This window comes from Pimephales promelas, chromosome 3 (genome assembly GCF_988280905.1).
Source record: "Pimephales promelas chromosome 3, fPimPro1.hap1.1, whole genome shotgun sequence".
Taxonomy (NCBI): Eukaryota; Metazoa; Chordata; class Actinopteri; order Cypriniformes; family Leuciscidae; genus Pimephales; species Pimephales promelas.
This window is the reverse complement of record NC_142771.1, coordinates 25825310-25842351: the sequence shown is the minus strand read 5'-3', so window position 1 is coordinate 25842351 and position 17042 is coordinate 25825310. Positions and strand designations below refer to the sequence as shown.

The 17042-nt window shown below is 37.9% G+C and overlaps 2 protein-coding genes across 3 annotated transcripts; one reads left to right on the top strand and one right to left on the bottom strand.

Annotated features, from left to right (window-relative positions):
• The first annotated feature begins 1782 nt into the window (after window positions 1-1782).
• On the top strand, window positions 1783-11602 carry gtf2f1 (general transcription factor IIF, polypeptide 1). 2 transcript variants are annotated; one of them, XM_039687793.2, is made up of 14 exons: window positions 1783-1963; window positions 2527-2568; window positions 2757-2803; window positions 2903-2975; window positions 3094-3287; window positions 3926-4096; window positions 4218-4426; window positions 4502-4658; window positions 4774-4832; window positions 4924-5055; window positions 7810-7880; window positions 8026-8167; window positions 8908-9040; window positions 10846-11602. In XM_039687793.2, the coding sequence occupies exons 2-14, from the start codon at window positions 2557-2559 to the stop codon at window positions 11048-11050; spliced, it is 1605 nt and encodes a 534-aa protein (XP_039543727.2). In that variant the 5' UTR covers window positions 1783-1963; window positions 2527-2556; the 3' UTR covers window positions 11051-11602. The 2 variants fall into 2 exon arrangements, with proteins under 2 accessions (XP_039543727.2, XP_039543726.2); XM_039687792.2 differs by having other exon boundaries at window positions 7810-7883.
• A 50-nt stretch (window positions 11603-11652) lies between these two features.
• alkbh7 (alkB homolog 7, RNA demethylase) lies at window positions 11653-13922 on the bottom strand. The gene is made up of 4 exons (XM_039687795.2): window positions 13535-13922; window positions 12446-12619; window positions 12226-12350; window positions 11653-12090 (listed from the first exon to the last, which is right to left on the bottom strand). The coding sequence occupies exons 1-4, from the start codon at window positions 13814-13816 to the stop codon at window positions 11970-11972; spliced, it is 702 nt and encodes a 233-aa protein (XP_039543729.2). The 5' UTR covers window positions 13817-13922; the 3' UTR covers window positions 11653-11969.
• Window positions 13923-17042: the final 3120 nt, after the last annotated feature.

The window sequence follows — 17042 nt, the reverse complement described above, 5'->3', positions numbered from 1 at the left end:
AAGTCAGTTAAGACTTCACAGAAAAAAAAAATCTGCTTTGTGCAGACTCACACTCAGTGCAGTAATTTGGTGATGGGAAGAAACAAAGCTTTTTAATGCTTCGAACGAATTGCTTGCAAAATGATTGAGTGTTTCGAAGCACGATCGACCTCTATAGGCTACTTGCCAAAACAGTGTTTGAAACACAAAATCAGGAAAACATACATAAAACACTTTCCACAAACCCATTGCAAATGTTTTATTGAACGTTAAATCTATGCAAATATAATCTAATAAGATTAAATATCAAGTGCCGGTGTAAATCAATTTTCAGGGCATGTTTTGTTTGTTCCATGGCTCAGCTAAACAGGTCAATAAGAGACTATTAATATATATTTTTATTATTGTACTGATGTAGCCTACCATTAAACCATACAAATGTATAAACTGATCAGAGATCAGGCAAAACCGTAAAACTCTTAGACACTTGTTCAATGGTTCGCCACTGGAGGGCGATGAGTCCGCATACTACTGCATGGGCTAATCTAACAGAGGGATCGAGTAGCGTGTGGAGATCACCCCAGCGGCGAACCATTGACATTTCGACACGTTTCGAAACAGTTCTGATGTTCCGAATCCTCGTTCAGAGCCAGAGCTCGTTTACTTAACTCACGTGACTTTGGCAGTTTGGTACTTTTTTTACAGTATGTGGCTCCGAACCACTGAATCGAAAAAAAGATGTGAAAATATTTCGCAGTGACTAGTGTGGTGGGCGCCCACCACTAGCAGTAATTATTCGGTACAGCAGGTGGCAGTAAGTCTCAATGAAACTAATGACAAGTTCAGAGAAGAAGAATATTCGTTGTGGGCAGTGTGAGCTGCTACCATCTTATTGTCAGTGTAGCAGTTCCGCATCACAATCCGTACACGAAAACTCGCTTCCGGGCACGTAAAAACGTCAGAGCAACCCTTAACGGATTAGACCAATGAACTTTTGATACGTCATTTACTGGGGGAAGGTCTTATCTTTGTTTCTATAGCTTTGATTGGTTTATTTTTGGCCTATGAAATGCTCATAAATGGCGATTTGCTGAGGCGGCGCTGGGTGGGGAACTATGTTACGCGTCACAAGATTCCGTACAGTCATTGTTGGGAGCGTAACATGAAACCGTACAACGGGGATAAACAACGTTTATGGACACCCTGCCTCATCGTGCAGTAGTTAGATTTCATTATGACACAATTTACTTCACATTTGACTCTTTGGGTGACTTTAAAGTCCTTAGCTGCTATCGCTGATCTGCAAAATATTGTTCATTACGGAAAATGGCGCGTTCGGTCACCGCAGGTCGTTTCCAAGACCTTGTGAACATAGTTTTTAAACTGCCGTTTAAAATGGGATTTTATTAACTTTATAAGACACATTTTAGGTTAAAAATGTTCAACACCAATAACCATTACGTTTAACTTCAATACTATTTACCACATGACCAAAACTTCATTCATTTCATTTGCTGACTCTCTTCCCTCCTTCACCGGTATCTATGCGAGATCCCTGCCCACCTACATTTTTAAATGTCACTCAGGTGTCATTGTACTTATCGCTAAAATGTCGTCTTCAAAGGGCGTGGACTTCGACAATGTGTGAAGAAAATCAAAGATGACAACACACATTTTCCAAAGGTATATAAAACTTTAGTTGACCTGGAAGTGATTAATTGTACATTTGATTCAAAGGGTCACTGTACGGATTCATGTTACGGAAGCGTCGCTGTACGGATTGTGATGCGGAACTGCTACCCTTTTAAAGAGAGTTTAGTATATCTTTTTATCGAATACCCAAATTAGAAACAATATCCGCTGCCAGACGAAGTGCGTTACAAGTATTGCTTAGTGAAGTGGATCATCGGACCTTTTCTTTTTGCTCGGTAACATACATACATCGGTTCATACATCTGAACATAGCACAACCAAACATTTTACGGTGAGTGCGCCCTGTCTACCTTAAATGCATATGGATGTTCAATGAATAAAATCAATGTCGGTGAATTCACCCAGTGTAATAAGTACATTGAGAAAATGTGCTGTCCACTTCCATTGTCTTGTTAAATCAAGACTTATTTTAAGTGTGAAACTTATCTAACAATATCAACTAATGTGTCCATGACCTGCTGACTGCTCATATCCCTCTTTATTAACGTTAACTTACTTTAAAAAAAATCATATCAACGTAGAACCATTGAAATGCACATCACAATATATCATGTGAAAATTACTATTTATCTGAAATCCAAGTTACGTTTTGTATGGACTAGGTATGTTTTTTAACATATGCTGTGTACCTTGAAAAAAAATTATAATACTAAAAATAAAGAACACCAATGATACGGAGAATCAGTCATATAAGCAGGCAAATAAAAGGTATATGTTTCTTTTAATTCAAGTTTTATTTTACGTTGAGCGAGTCGCCTCATGTGGGTCAACATGTTGATCATATGACCAGAATTCGGACGTCCGTTTCAAAGATCCTATCATATTTTCTTGCAGGTTATTAAGGCTACGTCTTGCTCTGCAGTGATGACGTCACTGGTAAGTGCCTCAGCATCTAGTTATAATCATTATGATTGTCCAACACCAGTCATATTTGGCAGAATACAAATTGTGTAATTTTAGAAGTGGCGTATGCATTTTTTATCAATAATATCATCAAACTGTACAGTTCAGCAGTACAAACTCTTAGAAGTATAACTGTCCTAAGAGATTGTTATTGTTTGCAGGGGAGCAGCAGTTCCTCCACAACGGAGTATGTAGTACGAGTTCCAAAGTAAGGTTTTATATATTTATATTATTTAATTTCAACTAGAGTTTGGTATTGATATCTAGATTGATATCTAAACTCAGGTCGTCTTTCTTTGCCCAACAGAAACACCAGTAAGAAATACAACTTAATGGCTTTCAATGCTGGTGATAAAGTCAGCTGTTCTACATGGACTCAGGTAAACTGGCATTATATAAGACCACTACTTTATTTATGCCATATTTTCTTCCCTGTCTTTTTCCATTTGTTTTCTCTTTTCTTAATTTTTTTAACACTCCATCCATACATCCATTTAGGCTCGTATGGAGCGGGATATGAGCAATAGACGTATATATGGTGAAGAGGAGAATCAGGAGGGGGCGGCAGGCAGTGAGTTTGGAAAGAAACAGAGAGAGGAATCACGGAGAAAGAAGTATGGCATCATTACGAAGGAGTTCAAGGTGGAGGACCAGCCCTGGATCCTTAAAGTTAATGGAAAGGCAGGAAGAAGGTACATGTCTCTGCTTTTATTCTTTTCGTCTAGTTGCCTCTTTCTTGAGTAATTCTTGAGTATATAGCTGAAAATTCTTAATAAGCAAATAATTTCATTTCTTATTTCATTTTTGGGTCCTATAAACATGGACTGAATCATGGAATCCAGTGTTAAAATATATACATTTTAAATTGAATTTCGTGGCAAAATTTGGATGTATAAGTCAAAAGTAGGTCTGTACAATTAATAAAATTACAATTATGCACTAGTGTCTATGAATATTTAACTGCAAAAAGACTGCAGTGTTTACCATACATTGATTTATCTGTGGCAGCTCGCCACAATATCAACATTGATTGCCACAAATAGATGTCAATTCAGACAACACATCATTTCAGAAAAAAAAATCAATACACATTTCATATGCAATTTTATTGTTAAAATTTAAACAAATTAGTAAAGTTTTATTAATTTAGTTGATTAGATATCACTTTTGATTTTTACAGTTTCATTAAAATAGAATGCAGAAAGATTTAAACAGAAAACATGAAATTTGAGAGGAAATAAAACCGAATCCATACGGTCAAGTGTTTATTCATAGCGTGAAATGTTTACATGCTTTTGGACAACAGCTCATGTTCCCCTCTACCACTCAGATTCAAGGGTCTGAAAAAAGGCGGGGTCACAGAGAATGCGTCCTACTACATCTTCACCCAGTGTGCCGATGGTGCCTTTGAGGCGTTTCCTGTGCACGCCTGGTATAACTTCACACCGCAGGCCAAACACCGCACTCTCACAGCCGAGGAGGCAGAGGAAGAGTGGGGCAGGTTGAGTGGTCGCATTCCATTGCACGGAAATAGCCCTGATTGCACTGCTAGACAGCAAGTTTGTGATAATTGTAAATGTGTCCAAAGCTCAAACATCACATCTGCTTGTCTTTGTATATAGGAGGAATAAAGTGGTGAACCACTTCAGTATCATGCTCCAGCGACGTTTCCGAGAACAGGAGCGAGGAGACGAGGATGAGGAGGAAGGAGAAAAAGGAGGGAAGAAAAAGAAGAAGAAGAAGGGAGGCAGGGGGGGAGACCTGCGCATACATGACCTTGAGGATGACTTCGAAATGAGCAGCGATGAGAGCGACGGCAGCAATGGAGAAGGTGAGCAAAGGTTCTGAGAGGAAGAGGAGTGTCTCACGTAGGACTTTCTGAATTAAATGTCTTCTTTCAATGCAGATGATGAAGCTAAGTCGAAAGGTAAAAAGGACAAAGGCCCCAAAGGCAAGGGAAAGAAGAAGAAGAAGAAAAAGGGCAGCGACTTTGAAGGATTCGAGGATAGTGATGATGGCGACTTTGAGGGGCTGGAGGTGGACTACATGTCAGACGAGAGCAGGTGACTCCAATGACGGACACATCTCTCTGCACAGAGTTACTGTTGCCACATGCAAACAGCCCCTTTTCATGGTTACTGCAGTCTAATCATTTTCATCTTCCTTTCTTTGCTCCAGTTCTGAAGAAGAGGAGCAAGAGAAGACCAAGCCCAATAAGGGAGAGGACGTCCCTAAAGGTTGGTGACTAAAGGGGTTTTCCCCCTTTGTTTGCAGGAATGTACTTTCATCTAATGCATATATTGGGAAGCTCTAACGGCTATCTTTCAGGAGTTGATGAAATGTCTGAAAGCGAGGAAGAGAGTGAGGAAGAAAACAAGAATGAAGAAGATGCCAAGGAGGAAGAAGAGGAGGAAGATGGAAAGAAGACACCAGTGCAGGTGGAAAAGAAGAAAAAGAAAGGTAAAATCAGTGAATTTGATTACGTTTATTGAAGTCCTAGTTTTGCAAAATGAAAATATGAAAATAAAATGGACTCCTTTATCAACCATTACAAATTATATAAAGTATTTTTTTTTAAATGACAGACGCATGTCATTAAAAATTTATTTATTTTTTTTAAAACGTGTAACAGTAAAATAATAAACCAACTTAAAGCTGACAAAAAAAAACATTTATAACTGTTTAAGTAATGTTTAAAATTTTAGATAAATGCAATAGTAATCCATAAAATAATTTCAAATGAAGCTTATAGAATGCATTTTTAAAAAGTATTACCGAATAGAGTGATTTATTTCTGTTTTTGATCAATATTTTTTTAAGTGTTACTCAAAGGTATAGTTCACCCAAAAATGAATTGTCATCGTTTACTCGCCCTCAAGCTGTTCCATGCCTGTATATGTTTCTTTGTTCTGCTAAACACAGAAGAAGATATTTTGAAGAATAGTTGTAATCAAACAGCTCACACTGACTCGTTGAGAAAAAAACAAACAAAACAAAAAACAGAGGGCTGTTTCATAAAAGCAGAATTTAGAAATCCACGATAAGAGATAAAGCTGGGCTTGACCTAGTGTGGTCAGTGCATCCTGGCTTTATCAGTTTCACAAAGGCCAAACCAGGCTCAGGAGGAGCGGCTATGTCAAGCCAGGTGTAAGTAATTCAGATAAGTGGGAGTGTCTAAATATTACGACCGCACTCGTACAAATTCTTATGAATTATTGTAAAATATGTATGAAAAAAGTGTGAAATGTCATGAGATCAGACATAAAACAATAGTGGGTTTAACATCAAAATGTATTGTCTGATGCTAAAAGTATGTTTTTATAATGTAACCTTCTCCACCTTGGTCAGTTTAAGAATAATTCATGCAATTTTATAGTATTTAATTGAAAGAATTAAAACAGATTCATGTTTTTCAGCTGGTTGAGATTGATATGGGATTTTGAAAGTAATTAGTAATTAAAAGTAATTAAATACTTTTTAGAGAGAGTAATTAGTACAGTAATCTAATTACACGGTTGAAGAGGTAATTAGTAACTAGTAATTAATGACTTTTTTTAGAGTGACTTACCCAACACTGCATACTTCACACCAAATGAGCAACATCTTTTAATGGAGACTTACGAGGAATTGAAGCACATCATACTCAGAAAAGGAAACACTGCCGCTATTATAAAGGAGCGAGAAAGGGCATGGCAAACAATAGCGGATCGACTGAATGTGCTACTGAAAACGTCATAATTATACATTCAAGGAGTTACTTGTCATTTGCTCAAATGAACAACTGTAAACTTAAAAATGAACAGTGGAAGTCAATGTTGTAACGTGTGAATCTGACAGCTGATTAATTTATGTTACTCTTTTTTGTTACACATCCTATCAATATTTATACAGAACAAACATGACTGGACCAAAGAGGACCTGGCAACAGGTCAAGATCAAATATAAGAACATTTTGCAGACTGGTAAGTGTCTGATAAAATTTTGGGACCCAACAGTCTGCACAGCGGTTGCCATCCCCAGAAAAGCAGTAGGCTAAAGCTCTTGCAGGTAATTGTCGGAAAAAGCCAATGGGTCGGACCTGTCCCGAAACACTCTTTCACGTCTGAAAGGCCTTGTCAGTATAAGTGCTTCATCATCTTACGATGTCATCCAAAAATGGGCATGCCATTGTAAAGGACGAAACGTGTTTAGAGCTACTTATATTGCCTGACTTGATTGACAAAACTTTTGCTTCTTTATCAGCCATTTCTCTAGTTCCCTCTTCACATACAATAGCCTATTAAAGACCTATCTGTCAAACTTAGAACAACAGCAGTCTTCAGAAACACAATTGAACAGTAACAATGCCCATATGGATGATAATTATTATAGTTAATAATGGTAGGCTACCATCATAATGTTACAATAATAATAATAGGCTACTTGACTGAATGCCAATATGTATCTGAGGTATTTTAATGCAGGCTGATAAAAATTGCGCTGAACACATAGGTGACAAAACGGAATAACTGACAAAACACATTGGTTTCTGATCAGCGTGACCGCTGACTGAACAGATAAGGCACCAGGATTGACTAAGCCTGGCTGTTAGCCTGGTCTGGAGCAGGCTAGCTGCACAGAATAAATCGCCATGGTAACTTATGTGCTACTGCTTTCGTGAAACCGAGTCCCGGCTTAATTCAGCCAGGATATCTGGAAAATCCCGGCTTAATCCGCTATCTTGGTTTTGTGAAACAGCCCTCTGATCTGCCCGAGATCTGTTTGGTTATAAACATTCTTCCAAATATCTTCCTTTGTGTTAAGCAGAACAAAGAAGCGCATACAGGTTTGGAACACCTTGAGGGTCAATTTTCATTTTTGGGTGAACTATCCCTTTAAGGACCTTTCACTTGAAGGACAATAACTATATTGCAGAGTACACACCACGACTATAATAATAATGACAGAGGAATGATATTGTTCCAGAATGGTTTTCTTTCTATCTGATGAATGATAAAAATATTGACAACAAATCAGAATCCGTCCTGCTTTATAAAGCGACAGTTAAACAGCACTTGGAATAACCAATGTTACTGTTTGCTTTTGTGATCATTAAAATAGGAATAATATCAATAATAATAATATATTGTTATTTGTACTTTTATTGGTATTGTTCTTGGTATTGTTTTTTTTTTGTTTTTCATTTAGTAAAAATCTTTGTGTATGTTGTTTCAGACAGCAGTGGCGAGTCCGACAGCTCCGAGGACAGTGATATTGAAGGAGAGGCAGCTTCAGCACTGTTCATGGTGGTAATGGCCTACATTTGCGTGTATGTGCGTGTTTGGGAAAGAGAATTGAATGAGAGGGAGAGAGTGAGAGAAGCTGTTGTTTTTCTGATGGGTTTTCATGTGTATATGGTACAGTGCTCTCTTGTTGTCTCCCCTCTCACAGAAGAAGCGCACACCTCCTAAGCGAGGGGGTGGGCGAGGATCAGCAGGTAGTTCAAGAACGGGAAGTCGACCTGGCACACCTTCTATCGACAACGCTGCCACTTCAAACACTCTGCGTGCCGCTGCCAGCAAACTGGAACAAGGTACACTCAAAGAAACTCAATTGAAAAGAAAGAAATTCAATTAATTGCATGATATGATGCCAAGGATCTATGGTTAATTGATTTATTCACATATATAATTGTGCAGAAAAGTAAAAAATAATTCACTTTATATTATTGTGGCAAATCATTGCAAAGAGATTACAAAAGAGTTTTAGTTTTTATTGTATTTATTTATTTGGTTTAATGCTGTTATTATTGTTGTTATTACTTATTACACTTACTTTGCAGTTAAAGGGATACTCCACCCAAAAAGAAAAATTCTTCCTGGTCCACACTAATGTTTTCACTTGAACATGCATTTTTTATCTCAGTTTTAGCCTCTGTACCAGATTTATATGACTTTTGTTCATCAGATAAACATGCAAGTTCACGCTTTACATAAATTTCAGCACGTTGTGAAGCATGACATAAGTGTGTTGTGAATCTCATACGAGAAGTGCCCCAGAAAGCACTTGACCGTCGTTCTTGAACAGGTTTTTACATGGTGCTTATTTTTCTAAAAAACCTTTGTTACTGTATCTGATGAGAGAAAGTCGTACACATCTGGGGACTGCATGAGGGTGAGTAAATGATGAGAGCATTTATTTTTGGGTGGAGTATACTATTCCCTTAAGCCATTAATGAGCCATAACATTATATTATCTACCTAGTATTTTGTCCCTGCATTTTGTCTGTTTCACTGCTCTGCTAATGTTCATGTTTACGCTCTTCTGTCTCAGGTAAGCGGCAGACGACAGTACCGAGCACAGAGACTCCGGCGGCAAAGAGATTAAAGATGGAGCCCAGCCCTCAGAGCTCCTCGGGGAAGAGCACACCCCAACCAGTATCAGGGAAATCCACCCCCAGCACCAGGTATGTTTTTTTTCTTCTCTCAAAGTCAGCATGAAACAAAAGTTGCTCCAAAAAAAGTTGTCTTTTCTTTCCTATTGTTACTTCTATCCAAGTTAAACGGCTTCTCAAACATGAACAAATTTAGAGTGAAACCCGAGTGACGGGTCGTTTCACCATTGCACCAGTAAACAGGTCATCAGAGATGTCCCTGGAAGAGGGAGGGAGGGAACCTTATTTTTGATGAAACATTCTGAGGGCACATAAATTTGATTTCATGGTGAATTTAAACATTGCCTAGAGCTATGGGTCCCATCTTTTCTCAATTATCCAACTATGCAGTCCATTTCCTCTTTTCAATGAAACTTGGGCCCAGTTACACATACATGAAACCATGCAGTGCTGTAGTAACATTATGCCACTGTGTGCATAATGTTACTACAGTTATGCACTTATGCTAAATTTCAACACTTCACACATCTCCAACATGTTACAGTTCATAATAGGGGCTTTCACACCGGATATTTCTAGGAACTAGCCACAAAGGTGGTTCCCCGAGTACTAATTGTTGTGACTTATTTTGACGGAGCTGAGAATGCCAGAGCCTGAGCAAACAAACAGTGCTCGCATTTTCCGTCTTCATTCGTTTACAATCTGTATAGCAATCCTGTCTAATACTTTATTAGAACTGTTAGCAGTGTTGGTAGAGTTCACTTTCTACATGAACTAGTTCAAAGTTCAGTTCACACATTTTAAAATGATTCATAGTTCAAACTTCAAAACATCAACTAGTTCATTTATAGTTCTTTTTTCCATATGTTGCAAGCTTTTTTTTAGGCTATTATTGGCACAGCCCAAATACAACCACAGAAAACAATTATTTTATCGACGGGCAGTTTGCACAGAAATATAAGATTTTTCCCATCCTCGCCGACCTCGTCATAAAATCCGTTTAAATAATCATACGCCTCCTCGCTCGCTGCTTTGTCGACGCCGGCAGCGGCGCGACACTGCTGGCTGGTGTTTGGGTGTTTTTTCGCTACATATTAAGGCCTGTTTACGTGTGTTTTAGCCAGGTTTTCGCCTGGAAGGCTCAAATCCGGCACCCTATTGTACGAAGTTAAACTGAGAGAGCGTGCGTTCACAGACACCAGAATGAACGCGTTCACACACAGTAACGTTCATCAGGCAGTAATAGAGTACGTTCAGTTCACGTTTGCTCAAAATATGAACGCGTTCAGCCTCAACACAGACTGTTATACATATCAATTATACAGTATATGAAAAGTTATTAGCGTTTGCTGTGCGGTTGATGACCAGTGTCACTAGCTGAGCAGAAACACATGATCATGTTTAGCTTGGTCCCCTTAATGTTGCGTTGGATTTTCTAATCAGCCTAAAGGTTAAGAGGTCCATCTATCACTGTTTTCCATATTAGTAGAGTTAGTTTCTGGAGTAAACATATAGGCTATAATCTGTGTTTACATAGCTTTTTTAAAAATGGCGGGTGCTGGTGTTTCGTGAGCGTTCGGCCAATCCGCGTACACTAACGTCACTGATAGTACCTATTGTGCTGGTTTAGTCCCTACTCTAAAGTAGGAGCTCAATTAGTTCCTCGAACTAAAATCATTCCTAGTTCCTGTGGTGCAAACGCGCCGACATCGGGGTACTTTTGCCAATAGTTCTAGGAACTATGAAAAGGTTCCTCCGGTGCGAAAGCCCCTTATATCTATTTTCCCCTCCAAATTGCAGACAGGTTCACAAACCATATTATATCTTGCTTATTTTAACATGAATAAATAAAATCCATCCTTCCATCTCTCCTTTAGTGATGTGCAGCTGACAGAGGACGCCGTGCGCAGGTATCTCATCAGGAAGCCCATGACCACTAAAGACCTGCTGAAGAAGTTCCAGACTAAGCGCACAGGCCTCAGCAGCGAGCAGACAGTCAATGTGCTTGCCCAGATCTTGAAGAGGCTTAACCCAGAGAGGAAGAACATCAATGAGAAGATGCACTTCTACCTCACTGAGTGAACCCAACCGAGGAGAGAGTGAAACACTGAGCGTCCACCACCAGCAGCCTCTCCTTTTAGAATACAGCTCATATAGTTCAAGACCTATTTGGTCTGAAACTTCCTAATTTTCTTGCTGTTATTTTGCGTTTAGTCATCCAGTATTTATGAACAGTAGTTCTTAAATACTGTTAATTGAGTTAGAGATGAGAGCACTGGGGGTCTAAAGAGAAAAACGACAGAGAAAACGGAGGGAAGAAAGATAGGAGTATGTTTTTGTATATTATTACAGATATTGGAAAGATGTGTTTGTAAACTTCAGATGCCTCTTCGTATCAAGTTTAGCATCAGAGAGACACTGGGTAACATCCTTCTGTCAAGATTCTGCTTAAGAAAACTTAAGAATTTTGAGAGGGACTTTATCCAGAGAATGCAGCTGCATTTGTGGCTTTTATTGCACATTTGTCTGCTTTTTTTTTTTTTTTTAAAAACGTCACTGTTTAAAAGCTGTAAATGTTACAACTTTTGCAGGGGTTTTTCTCCTTGGTAATACATTAAATTTGTTTAGAATGAATACCAGTGTTTGTGTTCATCTGTTTTAAATGCAGTGTTCTATGCAAGTCATTTTTTTATTTATTCATTTAATATTTATTCATAGACATTATAGTTCCAAAGATTTTCATTTTACATTTATACATTTAATAAATCACATCCCTCCCCTTCATAATCCTCCAGAGATATTTAAACCACATTTCATTGAGCTGAATGTTATCAAGTAATGCTACCAGTTGTTTTTGTGGTTCTTCCTGGAAAAATGCATCTGATTGATGCAGTTTTCTAGCCGTATGAGAGTATCTGAAAGGTGAACAATGTGTCGACTTCTAGACCAGGGAGCCAGTGTTTCCAAGAAGGGTGTTATGGTCTGTCCAGTCTTAATTCCGTTACGCAGGCAGGTTTCGACAGATCACAGAGATCCGGCGATGACGTGTAATCTTGTGTCCTGAGAAAAATGAATCTTCATCTTTCAGGATTTCATGGGTAAATTTAAAACGAGCTTCATCCCTGTTGATAAACAAAACGTGTTATACAATTTTTGAAATGTTCACATTTTGTGGTAAGAAAAATGTAACTTAGTTGTTCTGTGGCTGCAAATTATGTTAATAACAATAAAGAAAATGAAGTATGTAGGGTAACTACCTTAATATATAAAGTGAGCGCCGGCTCAGAAGCAAGTCCACCCAATCTGTGGAATTATTTTCTGGGACCAGACGCATAATACTATCGGACAACAGGCTCAGCCCTGCAATGGTGCTTCCGCAGAACTGACAAAAGAAAGCAATGTTCACGGAGAACAGAAATAATGTTCAAATAACACAACTGTGGAGAATGATACTGCGCAAATAACTCATAGGCAGACCTTCACACTGTCAATGTGGGGTTTGATATAGCCCTCTTTGTCCAGGTCCAGAACATGAATCGGCCCAAGCAGTGGACTGCCTTCAGGAAATGCAGCTACCCTCACCCGCCTCAAGATGCTTTCACACAGAACTCCCCACTGCAGCCGTTCTGTTTCTCGGTAGCCGTGGATGGCCTGAGTGGAAAAGAGATTAAGGTGATGCAAATAACAGCATGATGCGTGTTCAAATCCTGGAGGGTCATGTTCCAGACTTTCTTTCAAACATGCTTGATTCATAATGTCTCTGATGAGTGAGAGCATAGTAAGAGCATTTGAAATGTACCAAGGAATTGATAGATGGGGTTAAACTAGTTAAAAGCCAAACAACAGAAATGTTACAAATACAACATATAAAGAAATATGTTTACAACATTATTTGGTATTAGCAACACATACAGAGTTGGTTTTAATAAATAGGTATATTTTTATTAAAGTGTAAAAACAATTTCATTCCAGATATGTCAATTAATTTGTTTTTAATGAATATGCAAATTGTTTAAAATTTTAATTGAAATTATTTTAATTCTAACAAATTGATCTAGTTCACATGAAATACCCCTAAAAAAATCCCTCCTTTGTTTTTCTATGGCAGTATTTATTTATTTTGGAGAGGAGTGGGTGAAGTGAGTTGCACTACCAATGACAGAAACGATTGTTTCCAAGCAGGTTTCCCAAATACTTCCCTCTGTGCCGTTCTCAAGAAGTAGCCCCGCCCCAAACCCATGGCATTGGAGGAGAGCCGACTGATTTGTCTTTCTTATTGGCCAACGAGCATTTCGCGCTCAAAATTCTATTTTGGCAGCTTTCAGTGCTTTTGCCACACAACAATGTTTTCGACGTTTTTAAGAAGCAATGGGTTCACTTGAAAAGTACAGGTAGGTCGTAACTAAACTCAAGAAGTATTACCCATGGCCTACTACCACTAGAGGTAGTACAAACGTTGAGTAGCAATCATAAACAACTGTTACAACACGGGTATGTTTTTTGTTATGAAATGACGTATAGTCATTTCAGTATATTGCTAGAAACACGTATAGTAGTGTTACTTACATCGTCCCAGTGGTCAAATTCATATCGCTTTTTTCTAAGTCCTGGTTCTACTTCTTTAAAAATTGCACTCTCCTCTTCCTCGCTGATGAAGTTCTGCCTAACTTCAACTTGTCCACGCACTGCGGACAGAATTTCCTGAGACGATCCACACAACCATTTACACTCCTCTTTGCACTCGGGCCCTTTTCGTAGTGCTGAGTTATCCGTTGAAAACCAATTCAATACGGGGCATTGGAGAGATTTCCGCTGTACTTGTTTCACTACTCTAATTGCCAGTGTCATACTGTCGAGGACGCATAAAAACAGACAATATCCTCAATATTCAGCGTACCGGTGTCTAAACTGTCAATGACAAGGCGCCATTTTTAACTAGCAAAGAATTGTGGGACTTGAAGTATTTCACTCAATCCTCTATCCTCTTCATTCTAGCAGTAGTCTAGCATTATTATGTGCTCAAGATTTTATGGGAAATTGGATTTGAATCACAGTAATTGTAATTCAGTGCTAATTTTAACAAGTTAAATTATACAACTAATTAAAAAAAAAATTTGTACAATTTTACAAGTAGCCTATAATTTTTACAAGTTGTACAAATATTATTTCTTTAGTTTTAGAACCGTGTTATTTATTATACTAATGGAGCTGCTTGCAGCTACATACCTAAATCAGTTTCATTTGCGCAATGCAGTTTTCATTGAGTCAAGACAACATGATACTTGATCTAATTTCAAATTGCAATGTCGCTTTTGAACACTAGGGGCCACCATATGATTGTTGCTAGCTGTGATAACTACACAGGGGGGAAAAAATAATTTTTAAATTGATGCCAAGGTATCAAACGTATAAGTACGGAGCAAAATATAAAAAGTACCTAATGAAATTACAATGAAAGCAAAGCATCAATTATAAATAAATACATGAACAATAGCAAAATAAATGAAAAAGGTTGAACAAAGCCAGGTAAAATCTATGTAATAATTTGAATGATATATTTTTTAATCTTGTTAGTTATATATTATTATGTATTTCAATTTCAAAGGCACAGTCCTTACTTTTTACCAATTAATAGGGTCAACACAGGTCTCCCAAGATGACACCACATATGGAATTGTTACAAGCTCCATTTTGGAAAAGAGACCTAATTCTAAATTTAAGTGATTGAGAGAAAAGCCTGTATTGTATATTTTCTCCCATCACTTCCTATTCCCCCCCTATGCTAATAGCCCACCTTAAAATCTTAAAGTTTATCAGATCCAGTTCTTATACTGGCCTCCCCCTGCTGGCTATTCAGTATTTCTGTGGAATATATTTTTGTCCAAAAGTGTCACAATAAAATCCAAATCAATTTCTAACATGCCCCCCCCCCCCCCCCCCCCAGATTCAGATTATGTCTTTTAGTGTCTGTCTTTTAGACGTTTAGCTTTTTTGAGTCTCTCTCTCTCTCCCTGCCACACACACATACACACACACCACATTGACTGGTTTCTCTCATCAATTAGCCTGCAAGACTGTAATGATGGTAATTATTTGTAATTGTAATGGTCAGGCAATGCTGTTTGTGGCAGTGAGAGGGCATTAAACAGTCTGTAGGTAAGTGAGATTTACAGGCAGTAAGATGTTGAGTGCTGATACATGGCTCTGTGGAAATGTGCAGTAAATTCAAGCTGTATCCACTACAGCCAAGATTAGAAGATTGCAAAGCCAGGAATAACTCGGAACATATAACCTCAGAATATTTAATGTTTGATGATAATGTTTTTCTGTAGCAGGTATAGGTTTATAATACAAACTATAGCTAAGTTGTGACATTATCTACATTTTAGCAGTTTTACATTTCAACACACTGAAAACATAATTGACCCATTTCTAAGCTCCCCCTTTAATGATTTTTGCTCTAGCTTTACAGAAAATCTTATAGAAACTGGAAATTTGTATTAAAATAAATTGTGAAATTCGCAGTCTGCTGTTTTAAATCACCTTGCTGCTAAATCATAAGTGAGACAACCACTTCTCAGTCAACTGAAAAGACGAAAAGCCTAATTTGAAAGTGACTATATATAAGTTATACAGTATATTAGGGAACATAACTGTTCATATTTTTTCTATGATGGAAACAATGTTTTGTCATTTTGGTATATCATCCAAAACAGATCGCCCATAGATTTACATTAGAAAAAAGCAGAAGCTTGTCTGAGGAAATGGTGGATGGCAACAGTTCGAATTAGTCCGTAACATTTTTAAGGTGTGGCTTAGATAAGGGTTGGTTCTCAAGGAGAAATCAACTCAATGCAGAGAGAGGCCTCGCTCACACAAATGCTTTAGGATTTAGGATTTTTTTGAAGAATGTAGATAACAAAATAGTCTACTGTGTGGACAAAAAAAAACACAAGACTTTTCTCAAAATATTTGTTATGTTCCACAGAAGATGATTTATTTAATTTTTTTTTTTAAATGACATTATTGGTATCCATTTCTAGGTGATCTATCCCTTTAAGTGGATGAGAATCATGATGTATCCAACATTATTGGCTTTGAGAGGAAAAGAGACACTGAGCTTGGGAACCGAGTGAGAGGAAGATCATAAAGTAAGGTATGACAGTTGAGTGAAAATATATATTGTGATGACTTCAGTTCTGTCCTTTAGTGAAGATTCTGGCCTACTTAACACTTGAGGATGTTTGGAGCAGTTTACAGGCACTTTGATACATTGTTCAATAGCTGTAAGCAGATCAACAAAGACTTTTCAAATTTCTTGCCATTACAAGCCTTTTTTGATGGTTTTACTATTTACTTTAACTGCACAATACGCTGATTTCACGCAGCCGCCATTTTGAAATGGTTCCGGTTGTTAGAAAACCGGAAGTGTCGCGTTTAATCATATAGGAGAGTCGCGAATTCGATGGCATGTTTTAATGTAGAAATTAGTTATTCTAAAAATGTACATGCATATCCTTCATACTTTAGATAATATACAGTGAAATTCATGTATAAATAAAATATTTTTTACAGTATATTTCAGAGTGAAAAAAAAGAAGCAGGAACAAACTGTATACATATCCTACATTGGATATTAACATCCAATAGTGTAAATCGTGGCAGCAGCTTCAGGGTGGTAGTCCAAGGCAATGGTAGTCCATTGTTGGGGTTCTTCCCACCGGAGCCTCACTTTGGATTTGAAAATGGCGGCTGCGTGAAATCAGCGTATAGGTCCTTAAAGATTGCCAAATGTCATGTTAATCCAGAAACACGTTTATTTGCTTCTCTCCTGATGGTGCTGTTAATGAGACTGTCTATATGTTAGCAGAAGGGGCAAAGCCAAAGAAAAAGAAGATGGATGGAATTTTTGTCAGGGCCTTTGGGGCTTTTAATAATTCTATGCTGTTTAAAAATGTATTATACCTGCACCAGGCGTTTCCCCGAATAAAACACGCTGCTCAAAGGACGGTGGCCCACTTTACGCTCACACAGTCTCAGTATCACAGCTATACATGGCAACATATTTATCTTT

What these genes read in the sequence shown, in the direction of transcription:
- gtf2f1 (XM_039687792.2), top strand. An exon ending in AATGGAAAGGCAGGAAGAAG is followed by an intron (nt 3,288 to 3,925) that starts GTACATGTCTCT and finishes TCTACCACTCAG; the next exon opens with ATTCAAGGGTCTGAAAAAAG. An exon ending in TGCCAGCAAACTGGAACAAG is followed by an intron (nt 8,168 to 8,907) that starts GTACACTCAAAG and finishes CTTCTGTCTCAG; the next exon opens with GTAAGCGGCAGACGACAGTA.
- alkbh7 (XM_039687795.2), bottom strand. Translation starts at nt 13,816, where the DNA reads ATGACACTGGCAATTAGAGTAGTGAAACAAGTACAGCGGAAATCTCTC. An exon ending in AATTTGACCACTGGGACGAT is followed by an intron (nt 12,620 to 13,534) that starts GTAAGTAACACT and finishes TTTTCCACTCAG; the next exon opens with GCCATCCACGGCTACCGAGA. An exon ending in CGCTCACTTTATATATTAAG is followed by an intron (nt 12,091 to 12,225) that starts GTAGTTACCCTA and finishes GTTTATCAACAG; the next exon opens with GGATGAAGCTCGTTTTAAAT.